The sequence below is a fragment of the Gekko japonicus genome, unplaced genomic scaffold, assembly GCF_001447785.1.
Source record: "Gekko japonicus isolate JY-2015 unplaced genomic scaffold, Gekko_japonicus_V1.1 scaffold159, whole genome shotgun sequence".
NCBI lineage: Eukaryota > Metazoa > Chordata > Lepidosauria > Squamata > Gekkonidae > Gekko > Gekko japonicus.
In genome coordinates this window covers 1,207,629-1,220,818 of record NW_015169177.1, presented here as the reverse complement: position 1 = coordinate 1,220,818, position 13,190 = coordinate 1,207,629, and the positions used below count along the sequence as shown (strand labels likewise).

General features: G+C 40.2%; 1 protein-coding gene across 1 annotated transcript in view; it reads right to left on the bottom strand.

The window, feature by feature from the left end:
- EML4 (echinoderm microtubule associated protein like 4) overlaps window positions 1-13,190 on the bottom strand; it is a 197,411-nt gene that overhangs the window by 30,229 nt on the left and 153,992 nt on the right. Inside the window, exons 5-8 of the mRNA XM_015416014.1 lie at window positions 12,760-12,888; window positions 12,094-12,119; window positions 11,421-11,453; window positions 1,576-1,699 (exon numbers count right to left, since the gene is read on the bottom strand). Coding sequence (XP_015271500.1) covers window positions 1,576-1,699; window positions 11,421-11,453; window positions 12,094-12,119; window positions 12,760-12,888 — 312 coding nt within the window. The remainder of the gene's footprint in view (window positions 1-1,575; window positions 1,700-11,420; window positions 11,454-12,093; window positions 12,120-12,759; window positions 12,889-13,190) is intronic.

Genomic DNA, 13,190 nt, shown 5'->3' with positions numbered 1-13,190 from the left:
ACACTCTGCTTCATCAGGTAAGAGAAAGTCTTTTTATTTTCGCCGGTTGTTCGCTGGTCCGGTATGCTCGTCTCATGCCCAAAATGGTTCCATGGCAGCAGGGACCTATAAGGGCAGGGGGGAGCCTCAATCCTTTGGCCTCGGCCTTGGGGGAGAACTACCCCCGGAGCCCCAGCCTGAGAGCCCTCTACAGAGGCTCCGGGGGGGGTCCAATACCAGCCACACCCCCTCTCTGCTGCCGGGTCATGGGCCGCTCTCTCTGGAGCTTTGGAGGAGCGTGCCTGCCATCAACGCGCCGGAAGTCAGCTATTAGGCAATGCTATGAATGCACCAGATTAGACTAAGGAAGATATAGGGATTTTACTTCAGTATTACAGTTTATTTTAAAGCAATGTTGGAGGAAGCTTTAAAAAAAATCCATATGGTATCCAATGAACAGCATAACAAACAAGCAGATGCTAACAAGATATGTAACTGGAATCCAATTCTCTTTAATCTTACCATATGTACATTATATTGTTTTGTATTAAACAAAGAAAACAGGAATTGGTTCCAAGAGCTAGAAAGTTTTATATATTTTGCTGCTATTTTTTTTCTAACCAGCTGATAAGTTCACAATGAACACGGTTCACTGGCTGATCATAACTTTCAAGGCAGTCTGCAAGATAGGCTGGAAAGGTTGTATATACATTTGTGTAAGAAAAATGATTTTAAACTGAGAATGCAGTCACCATCATTATTTAGAATAAAACTGCTTTGCTGAATCAGGCTATACTGTCCAGCATTCTGTTCCCAACAGCTGCCAGACAGATGTCATCATGTTTTATTTGCTAAATGCATTTAATATCCACATAGCAGGTCTTCTTCACGGCTTGCTGAGTATGATAACGTAAATCCTTGTAAAACCAGAGATATTTCAGTACTTCCTGCAAACCTTACTCAAATAGTCTACATGTCCTAATCTGAATATTTATTTTACTGTAATTCTGACTTTTCCCCAAGGAGGGCCATGCTCATGCATGGTTCAATCCACCACCGTTTGATCCTCACAACAATCCAATGAAATGATGAGTCAGAGTGAAAGACAGTGATGGTGCATGGTCATCTAGTGAACTTCATGGCAAAATGGGGATTTAAACCTGGGTTTCCTTAGTCTTAATTAGACACTTCAAACCACTGCTCTTCTTCACATTGATATGCTGTTCTCCCAAGGTGGGATGGGACAGAATAGGACATTTCCTCTAATATTATCCATAAATTAAAGCAACTGTTGTAACAGTTTAGGGAACACACACCCCTGAAACAAACTACAGAGGAACACTGCCGAACCCTGTAGTTTGGCACAGCAGAAATTACCCTGTATAGGAAAAGGAAAATATGAGTGGTCAATGCATGAAAATTTATAGCCTATTATCCAGTGAAGAAAAAAATGCTTTCCAAGATTCAGGGCTCTATTTTTCCTTTGTAATTATTAAATTAAGTAAACTTCACTGTCATAAGAGAAAAACAGGAAACCAGAAGGAACAAAAAAAAAGAGTGCACAAGTATTTTTGCTGAGTTTTGAGATAAGGATACACCCACTCCAGTTTTAATTTCTCAGGAGGCAGCTCTGTCTTAATTTCGTAATATTTGTCTACATCTGAAGGAAGGAACATTGTGATTGGTCGTCCTCGCATGAACATCTTGATGTATTCTCCCTCTGTCAAAACAAAAATGTGTCCTAGAGTGAGATCATTCTGCAAACAGAAATATAACGGGCTTTGTAAAGAACTAAGCATTGAGAATGAACTCTGTTTTAAACTAAGAGTGTGGCAGACTTGACTTTTTTTAAAATGAAAGAACACAATTTGTACATGTAATTAATGGTTAACTGTCTATCTGGCTTGGAACCACTTGTGTTGGACCCCTTTCTAACCAACCAGATATCATTCTTCCACGAATGTAAGCCTATAAAACACAATCTGAATTGATTCTATGGGATATACCCTCTTTATTTGATCATATTGAACATCCTAAAAATGTGATCCCTCCCTCAATTCACTTGGTGTCATCAAACTCTTTAGACTACATTATCAGAGGATAGTCCTATGCATCCAAGTCCTGAAATTTCACTAGTAGTAACCCAATAAATATGAAGAAAAACCTGTTTGAGCCTCCTTCAAGATCAAGGATAAGTAAATATGAATAGGAGGAGTGAGCTGTGCTTAATTTTCCAGGTCAGGGAAAAGACAGATTTTGTCACAAGGCAGCTTTCCACAGCAGAAGTTCAGCACTGCTATCTTAACACCACAAGAAAAATCTCCTCCACAATGGGTGCGTTCAGACGCGGCCTTTCTGCTGGCATAAACGCGATCAGACTTACCCTCCATTTTGCGGATCCCTCCGGTGGATGCCCGCTCACATGCTGCGGGCGTTGGCTTTTTTTTTTTAAAGGACAGTTTGAGCATGCGCATAGGCAGCCATTCAGAGAATGGCGATTTTTGCGCATGCTCAACCCCCCCCTTACGTTTAAACTTTAAAGGTAAGCACTTACCTTTAAAGTTTAAAGCCCAACCTGGCCTCCCTGTAGTCCCGGACTCCTCTGGGAAGTTAAAGTAAGGCTTTTTTTTTTAAACAAACGCTCAGGGCGAAGCTTCGCCTGAGCGCATATCACTTAGTTTTTTAAAAAAATGGCCGGGGAAAGCCGGAAGCCTCAGGCTTCCGACGGAAGTAGCTGGGGAACGGAGGAGAGCGATCAGATGCTGGGGTGCACCGATTACAACCGTTGCACTCTGTTTACCACCACTTCGGACCTAGTGGCAGAGTGCAACGGTGTAAAGGGATTTACAACGGTTAGAGACGGGAGGCAGATGTTCGCCGTGTGAATGCCCGTAAGTACACCGGTTGGAACCGGCACCCTAACCGTTGTGAATGCCCGTCTGAATGCACCCAATGAGTGCTATGATCTGCATATTCCTCCTTAGATCTCCATAACAGTCCATCATCTATAAGTATAGGCAGGAGACCAGTGAGGGCTAAAGCATCTTGCAAACATACATTTGAAAAGCTGCATCTCATTCTCTAAGATAGAGCTGCATGGACGAAGCCTGAAACAAAACAATGAATGGATCCATGCATGCCCACGGCATGTTACAAAATGCTCCTCTATGCAACAGTTATTTCATAGAAAATTAATAAAACATAACCAAAAAGAAAAAAAAAATTCATAGAAAATTCCCAACATGTTCCACTAATGCTTGTAAGAGGAATTTTTTTGACAGTTAAGATCTGCCTTGCCATGCATGCCTTTTTGGTGTGGGTTTTAAAGTTTATAATGGAAATAGGAAGGAAGGAAGGAAGGAAGGAAGGAAGGAAGGAAGGAAGGAAGGAAGGAAGGAAGGAAGGAAGGAAGGAGTGCTGGTTTACTAAATATAATAACTAATGGTATATATTACACTTACTGAAATAATGCTTTTAAAACCATATCAAAGTTATCCTCAGTCTGATACAATTTCAATTACTTACTAAAAAATTACCAAAGCACAGACATGTCAACATTTTTGGAAGAGAAGATCAAAAAGTCTTCTTAAATGTATAAAATGTTTCTGAACTGGTACCTCCCAACACTGGGTTTCATAATTGTAGCTTCTAACCACTTGCCAGGCAACTTAAAAACAACAACAAAAACCTGTTGTCCAATATTAATTCTGCCTTTTGGCGGAAATTGCAATGATCTAAAAATATCTAAACATATGAGAAAGCTGATTAGTAATGAGTAGTTTAAGGCCAGAGGCAAATTGTAGTAATTTGTTAAGGGCTGAAGATGTTTTGAAAGGGTGTGAACATTCATGTTCAGTGTGTGAATATTCATCCCACTTTCTCCTCTGGTCAACAAGTGTTGCAGGGGTTTTTTTTTTTACATTGTTTCAAAAATCTGCACAACCCATTTGTTCAGAGTCAACGGTGGAGGAAAAAGAAATGTGCATTCATTGTGGGAAGAGCAGGGCTATCTCAAGCCACTTTCAACATTCAGCAACTCTTGTCTACTTCCCACTCCATGCATCTTTTCTGTTAGAAGTTCAGTTCCTGTCATTCAGTAGAACAGCCAGGTAATTTTAGACTCAGAATTATAATTCCCAGAATGCACCAGAGGGAAGGAAGTGGGGGAATAAATATAGAAGTATGCTGGGCAGAGCTCATCCATCTCTAGCTACAGACTGTATTTTTAGGCCCCTGAACTGAGCAATGGTAGCTGGAAACCCTAGGTTTTCATCCCAAAGGCCAAACCTCATAGTACCACTGCTATTAGGTTGTATTCTTACCCACATCTCCTTTCCAAGAAAGGAAGACACTGAGGCTACATGAAGCTACTAGGAGAGCTCATGTGGAGCAAAGTGCCATTAAATATGCTATGACATTCAGCTCTGAGCACTCCTACCCTTTTAAATCAAAGGAACTGACAGAAATAATAACAGTGTCTGTAGAGGATGGTAAACAAATGGCAGTATTACCGGGTAAAGATAGAAGTGCTGTGAGCTTGTAGTAAAGTTGATACAGAAATAAGTCTCAACCTGTTCTGAGCAGAGTTATTTATTTATTTATTTAATTTCTACCCCACCCTCCCCGCAGTGGCAGGCTCAGGGTGGCTGACGTGGAATTTTACACAAGTAAAACATTACAAAGTGCTAGTGCTACATGGGTCATATACGATAGCGGGCATAAGCAGCATCCGACAAATCAACCAGCTATCGTTATCGTCTGGGTTATGCAGGCTGTTAAATGATGTTAATGTTGAAGTTAACATTATGGTTAACATCACAGTCTGGGGTACACTTGGATAATCTGTCTAGACTGGGGCACCGGCTGTGGCTGTTCCTGGAGAAAACCGACATGACCTCTGTTGTACAGGCTTTGCTAACATCCGGACTAGACTACTCTAAACACATTCTACATGAACTAGCCTTTAAAGATTGTTCAAAAACGTAAACCGATAAAGTTTCTTGGCTGTGACTCAGCGAAATTCATACATAAAGTCAGTATTGTTTAGGTAGGGATTCCAGGTATCCCACCTTGTGGCCCACTAGTGCCTCGGGCACCAAGAGGAGGAAATGCACGCTGGGGGAAGAATGCAAAGCTGGAGCTACACCGGTGCACATTTTACTTCTGGTAAAAAACTGTAAGTGACATGGCAGATACTTTAGCATTTTCCAAAACTGTATGGTAACCACTACTTTTCAGCAAAATGTTAGAGCGTCTGCCATGTCACTTATAGTTTTTACCAGAAGTGATGTAGGACTGCCAGTGCAATACCAGCACCAGGACCCACCATGCATTTCTTCCTAGGTATTGTCGACTGATGTTTGTCAACTGTAGTGCCAGGTAGTGTTCCCTCTAAGCTGAGTTAGTGTGAGCCAGCTCACAGCTTTTTAGCCTCCGGCTCACACGTTTTTGTCTCGGCTCAGGAAGGGATGGCTCCAGAGCAAACTAATTCATGCAGTAGCCAAATTGCTCGCTCACCACTTGAATGCCACCAGCACACAAAGTAGAATTTCTGCTCACAAGACTCCACATCTTAGAGGGAACATTGGTGCCAGGTACCCTGGCTTCCAATTTCTAAGGCTATCTTAAAGACTTAAATGAAGGAATACATCCAGACATATCAACCTCCCCAAACTGGAGTGTCAGTGGGGGTGCCCTTCTACTGGAACCTGCACTTTTGAAGATTACTCAAGGGAGGGCTTTTTCTGCACCTGCTCCCAAGTTATAGAAATCCCACCCCCTACACATGAAGACGGTTAATTAGCACCATCCTTTCAGGCCTTCTGGCATAGTCATATGACATTGTTATTTGAGCAGCCTTTGAATGATCTGATCAGAATTATGACAAGCAGGTTTCCCAGGGATGTATTACATTTTAAATTGTTTTATTTTCTGCTTTGGAATATGCTCCTATTTTATGATTGTGGATGGTTAGCTGCCTTGGGTGCTTCAGTAAGGCAAACATACATAACTGTGGCACAAAATCCAAAGGCGATAAAAAGGCAAAAGGTATTGAAGTATGGTATGAGTGCTCGCTGATGGTCAACGAAAGGAAGTTTCGAAAGCAGCACACAATTTGACATACAGAAAGCACAACAGCCTCACACATGTATGGATCCAACCCTCACAGTTTGCAGGATAACAGTTTATAAGCTTTAATATACAAATGTGATTGTTATGCTTTTAAAGTCCAAGCTAGCTCAGGACACCTATACTCCATGGTTATTGGACTGAACTAATATTATGGCCGTTAGCTCCTAAAATACATTACATCTAAACTGTTGCAGGCGAGTAATGCACTGCTCCAAAGAGAGCTCGGTGGTGTCATCGGAGACAAACAAGAGGTTACAAAGTGATGCCTGTGGAGGTTTTGATTATAAATAGCATCCACAAACATACCAAGTACCTCTTGTGCTTCCTCATCCCAAAGAAATAAAGACAGAAGATAATGGCAGCATTGTTTGCTTCTGGTACACTATGCAAACTTGAGAGCTTACTAGGTAGTCATTTTAATTGAAATGTCTGGAAATGCACTCACACAAAATTACCACTGAAAACATATCATTGCTTCTCTTTTTGAAACCCAACACTGAAATTTCCTCTTAGGTATACAAGCCCATAGGCAATTAGAACATTAATGCAAAACTCTTTTGGAACGTGTACAAGAGAATGGCAGCATATCAACAAAAGTATTTTCAAACAGAAGATGCTTGCCCAAGGTCAAATTCCTGTAAATACAGGCTAAGAGAAATAGCAGCTTAACTCCCTTTTAATTTATATTAGCTTAATTACTGTGCTTCAGAACATCAAACCAAACTTTACTGGTTCCCTCCCAAACTGCATAAAGTTTTTTAAGGATATGGTGAAATGAGATATTTATATGTATCTCAAATATGCTTCCTGCCTTTTTCAGAAACTTGTAGGAAAAAAGCAGACTATTGATTAGAGCAACTTTCAAAACAATGTTCCATTTTGAAACAGAGGAGGAGGAGGAGATGATTGGATTTATACCCCGCCCTTCAGTACTCAAAGGAGTCTCAGAGTGGCTTACAATCCCTTTCCGTTCTCCTCTCCACAACAGACACCCAGACTGCCCCCTTTGTGAAGCTCTTAAGTGCAGGCCCAGTCTAGGTGGAACAGAACTCAGTGCCATTTACTTGGCAGATTCACTTTGGGGGAGTAAGGTGCCCAGTCCAGTGTTCCCTCTAACCTGAGTCAGTGTGAGCTAGCTCAGTTTTTTAGCCTCCGGATCACACATTTTTGTCTTAGGAAGGATGGCTCCAGAGCAAATTAATTTATGCAGTAGGCAAATTGCTCACTCACAACTTTAATGCCAGTAGCTCACAGAAAACAGGTTGCTTACCTGTAACTGATGATCTTTGAGTGGTCATCTGTGCATTCAAACCTCTGGGATACAGTGCACCTGCGCCGAACTCGATTGGTTCCTCTTGAAGGCGAAAGGGATTTTTGTGCCCGCTCCCCAGTCACATGCCAGCCCCACTGTGCATGACCAAGGGAGGGGCACGACAATCCCGCCAGTTCCTTCTAACCGCTGCCATCAGTCTCAGAGTAATACAAAGGAGAGGGCCGAAAGCAGAGGGGAAGGAGGGCGAGTGGTGTGAATGCACAGATGACCACTCGAAGATCATCAGTTACAGGTAAGCAACCTGTTTATCTTCTTTGTGGTCTCTGTGCATCACACCTCTGGGATATTAACAAGCAAAAAATAAACAAGAAGAAAATGAAGAAACTTTGAAGAAAATGTGGAATAGGCCTAAAAGCCCAAATTTTTACCGACCTAAGCGGAGAAGATCCTACCAGTGCGGCGGTCAAAGAGAACTGGCGGGATTGTCATGCCCCTCCCTCGGTCATGCGCAGTGGGGCTGGTGTGTGACTAGGGAGCGGGTGCGAAATTCCTTTCGCTTTCAAGAGGAACCGATCGAGGTCGGTGCAGGCGCACTATATCCCAGAGGTGTGATGCACAGAGACCACGAAGAAGATGTATAATTTTTGCTCATAAGACTCCATAGCTTAGAGGGACCATTGGTCCAAGATGTGAATCTATTTGGATACAGATGGCCAGCAGAGCCATTTTCCAGCTGCTTTTCTATAGGCTGTTAAAAGCAAACAGAGCTACAGAAGAACAACTTAAGAATGTGGAACATGGTTTCATTTGTTGGAGCTACCTTACATTTTCAGACCTATTGTGACAAAAATTCCAAAATGTCAGGAAAAAAATGCTTCTACCTATTTATTTGTTTGTGAAGAAAAAAAAATCCCCTGTGTGCACATAACAATATGAATGCCATACACAGAAATTTAAGACAGAATAAGCCTTAAGGAAGGAGTGGGCCTAGAAACTGCATGGATTCCTATCAGGTACTTAAACAGGTAATCCTGTATCTCATTACCACCGTCATTGCTAAAGGAAGCAGCATGCAGAGACCTGCTGCCCCTGGCAGTGAAGCATGAAGGCTGCATTTCACGTGCAGTCAAGTTAAAAGAAAAATCCTTAAAATAGATGCTGGCACATAGTAACATCCTTGATGTAAAGCCAAATATGGCTGAAAATTTATTAAACCGTTAGAACAGATTATAAAAGCCATGGCATGTTCTTGATGTTAGTTCTGGGCAAATAGTTTCAAGGATTTACTGTGTTTTGATTTTTTTTTAAATGCACATATAACTAATATAGCTGCTGCAAGAGCAGAAACCAAGAGAAGGGTGAAGAAAACTATGTTCCTTCAAGTGTTTCTGGCATGTTGAACTCAGCTAAGGCCAAAAAAAACTAGAAATAACAGATTTCTTCATTTCCATTCCACTATGATAACGCAGTTGTGTTATAACTAGAGATCCTCTCCAGTTGTCTTTCAGAAAGGATAATTTCAGGAAGTTCAGGTTCTCATGTAAGGCAAAAAGTTATTCTTTGAGATTTATAAATATACTGAAAAAACAAAATCCCCTGAAAGAAAAAGAAAAAAACCCCAAACAGTGGGTTTTCATTGCTCATCCATACAACCAACAAATGCAGTATCTGTGCAACGTAGAAACCCAAAGATTTCCATTCAAAATTACATCTATGTATTTCAGATTGTTGGGTGTTTTTTTTTAAAATGAAGACAAGTAGGTTTTTATGCCCTACTTTTCTTTACCTTAAGAAGTCTCAAAGTGGCTTACAATCACATTCCCTTCCTCTCTGAACAATGGGCACCTTGTGAGCTAGGTGAGATGAGAGAGTTCTGAAAGAACTGTGACTGGCCCAAGGTCACCCAGCAGGCTTCATATGGATGTGGGGGAATCAAACCTGGTTCTCCAGATTAGAGCCCACCACTCGGAATCACTACACCAGCTGGCTCTCCCACTTCTGTTACTGTTTCTGTGTTACAGAAAGGTTCAATAGTGCAATTATGTTTTTGAAATTAAACCTTTCTGAATGAATGCTTTTTATTCGGAGATGTAATGTAAGGACTATTCATAACTGGAGAGGAGTATAGATTTGCATTTACCTTTGGAAGGACTGGATGGCACTGAAAGGGGTGTGTGTGCTCAGGATACCACCAGAACAGGAAGTGTCAACAATGTATCTCAACAAATTGTCTCGTTTTGATTTGAAATTGGGAGGTAGATGAACACCATTTCAGAATTCGGAGCCTACTAACTAGCTTAAGAATATTGCTGTTGCAGCAGCTAACAGACAACAAATATAGCAATACCATTACAAATAAAAACTTGAAGCAGAATAAGAGCACAGCAGCCATCAGCAAGAGCGCCATCAGCAGCTTATCAGACCATATTATTCCCACTTTGATTTTCTGTTTGTTCAAATGAAGAGACAGTGTAACATGGGACCAAAATAGGGTCACCAGCTCTGACATGGGAAATTCCTGGAGGTTTGGGACAGAGGTGGGGGAGGGTGTGTGGGTGGGACCTAAGCTGGGTACAATGCCATAGAGACCACCCTCCAAAGCAGTCATTTTCTCCAGGGGAACTGATCTCTTCAGTCTGGGAAAACAGTGATTCAGGGAGATCTTCAGGCGCCTCCTAGATATTAGAAGAAAACTATCCTTCACAAAGGATTTAAACTACTTAAGAAAAAAAAATTAAGAAAAAAACCTTAATTAATTTTTTTAAAACATTAAGAAAAAATCACTGCCTTCTTAAGAGGATTTAAACTACTGTCGTCTTGAAGGATTTTTCCCAAGAAATGGACTGTGGAAAGTATCATATACCTTATCTCACTAAAGAGAGTTACTAATTGGTAGCAAGTCTCCTAGAGAATAAATTACTGCTTTTCAGACAACTATGAAGATAGTGATGGCGTATTTGAAATTATTTTGGTTTACAGTGAGTTGCGTCCTGTTCCTTTGATGTGAGATTGTAACAATGAAGAGAGATACTAGCATGCAGGTTATGTGACTTTTAATTGTTGCAATCTTTACGAAAATTAATACACAATATTTCCGTGCCCTCCGAGATATTGGCAACCCTAGACCAAAATCAATATTGAACCACAGAGATGGAAGAAACTAGAAGTCCATTTAATTCCATTCACTGCTTCAGGAGATGGCATATATGCTGCAACAGATAATCTGGACAAATGCTGTAAGAAAAGCGCAGGAGCAAAAAGGATGCACCATTAGAAGATGCTTGCAGAGCCGAATGATACCAATCCAAGCCATACAATACAGCAGAAATTTCCTAAAGTGGAGTACTTTGCAGACCACAGATTTACAAATTCACAACAAAAACAGCATTTTTAAAATGCAAGTACTAAACTATATATATTGCCATGCACTTGAGCCGACATGCTCCAATTTCAAGCTTCATGCTTCAGAATAATTTGCAGATCAAAGCTAGTATTTTCAATAATTTTTTTAGCTGACAATAAGTGTACATATGTTCTGTGATTACTTGGCATTCTTTGTCTCTTTCAATAACACAGCAGCAGCCACAGCCAGACAGGATTTACTGACAGAAGGACTTTTCTCTTTTTTTGATGTATCATAATAGGAGGTTATTTTTTTAACACTTTTGATTTTTGTTATTCCATTACAACACATGATTGGTAACCCAGAATACCGAGGACAAGAGGATCTTTTAGTTGGCATTTCACAATACCATTAGAAGGCAACAGTCTGAGTAATATTTCACTCAGTTACATGTCAGGTCCATTCTCAAAAAAAATTGGAAAATTAGATGCATACCAATTAACATTAACCTTTTTTTGGGGGGGATGCCATACCTCAGTTCCAGCTTTGTATTGAGGTTGAACATGAGAATACATATTTAGCAGAAATTGAAAGGACTGAACCCATGTGTTCCGAGGTAGCAAAAAGCCAAATAAAAGATCAAAAAAAGCTTTTTAACTAGAAAGCAACCAGCTAGTATAGCTTAATCCTTACCTTGGCTGTTCTTTTCTCGGGTTGACATTTTTGCTAGTTATGGGACAGAAATAAAACAACTTACAGGTGTTTCCTGTCCTGGGCAAAGACTAACATTCCATGCCCAGTCTAGTACTTTGAATAAGTAAGTATGCATATGGGAAACAACCCTAGCACTTCAACAGAAAATAAGAAACCATGTATTTTATGAAAGATATAAAATGCATGATGGGCAGAATCTTGTACATGAGTAATCCTGATAAAAACTCAAAGAGATTTCAGAACACTTTGGATTCCAGTCATTTGCCCTGATACAACTCTGGTATGTTCTCTGAGGATAGCTTGCAGACAATGCTTTAAATAAGGCAGAAGATCCTAATCCACCAAAAAAAAAAAAAGTGCATGCAGATCTGCTTCTTACATAAAAATGAATGGGGAAGCCCTTATAAAGAGTGTTATGTGTGCAGAGTTAACATGCCTCTCACAAAGTGATGCCCTTTGTCACTAAAATCAGTGAAAATAAGCCCACTTGACACCATATATTTTAATCACACCAAACATCATATTAAATACAAAACCAATTTAATTCCTAGAGTAAATTCATCTCCTGAATGTACTTCAGAAATACATTTAGAAAGAGTAACTGTCTAGCCCAGCATCAAACTTCTATTTAAAAACAAGTGTTTTCAATTACCTTGGCTGACAATGACATCTTTGTGTCTGGAAGGAGAAATGCACAATATTACTAATATAAACTCAGGGTTTGAAAATATTAGTACTGACACTTACAGTAAATAAAATGAAAACCAGACAACAAAAAACAGTGATTTAGATTTTTTTTTAAAGTATGGCTAGAAATGTATGCTTTTCAAAAATGAACTTTTACTTAAAACCCAGTTTTGATTGGTTAAAGAGCTTTAAAGATAGACAAGTTGCCATCTCTGAAAGAGCAACCTGGCTTAATATAAAGTGCTAAAGTAATGCAAACATGCAAATAACTATTGTAGAACTGATGCAAAAACAAGCTTTCTCGTACAGTCCTAAAGACTGCTTAGTTCTGTATGCGAGGAAAGAACCAGAAAAATTATCCAGTACGGTAATGAAAGCAAGCAATAATGGTGCCCCCAATCCAGCTACATCCTTCAGAAAACTTGGATATGCATAGATCTTCCCCATCAGTAAGGATTGTGCTATCCACGAAAATGATAGGGCAGTAAAGTACATAGAAACACCATGTGAGCAAAGCAATCATGGAGCTTTGGCTCAGGGTGAACAGAATATGAAAACACACTTTTAGAGAGTTTTGGTAGTAGCCACCCAAGAAAATATTCTCTGCACCAACTAGTGAACAAGTACATACTTGTCTGCATTTTTGCCACCTTTGGGTATCAGTTTGGATGCGGAGGCTGCCCTCATTAGTTTATTGCGACTGTCTTCTGAACTTTCCCATGAGCCATGCGATTTTTCAACAGTCGAGGATCTCTTTACGCTGAAAAACACACACAGGTTTTTTTGCCATTATTAGGCCAACATGGCAACCTAGGAGCCAGTGCCGGAAGCACAAGGACAGACCAATCAGCAGGAGAAAGAAAGTGCCAGGGCAACCTTCAAGCCAAAAAAACAAAAAAAGCCCAGAAATCAGAATGAAAGGAAATGCTCTAACTGAATGTGTAAAAAGGGTCATAAAGGGCAACTTTTTTTTTTTTACTTCTTAAGTTCTTCCCAAATGTTCCAATAAAGATATTTTGAATGAAATACTATAAATCTACTTTGATGCTACTCATAGACACT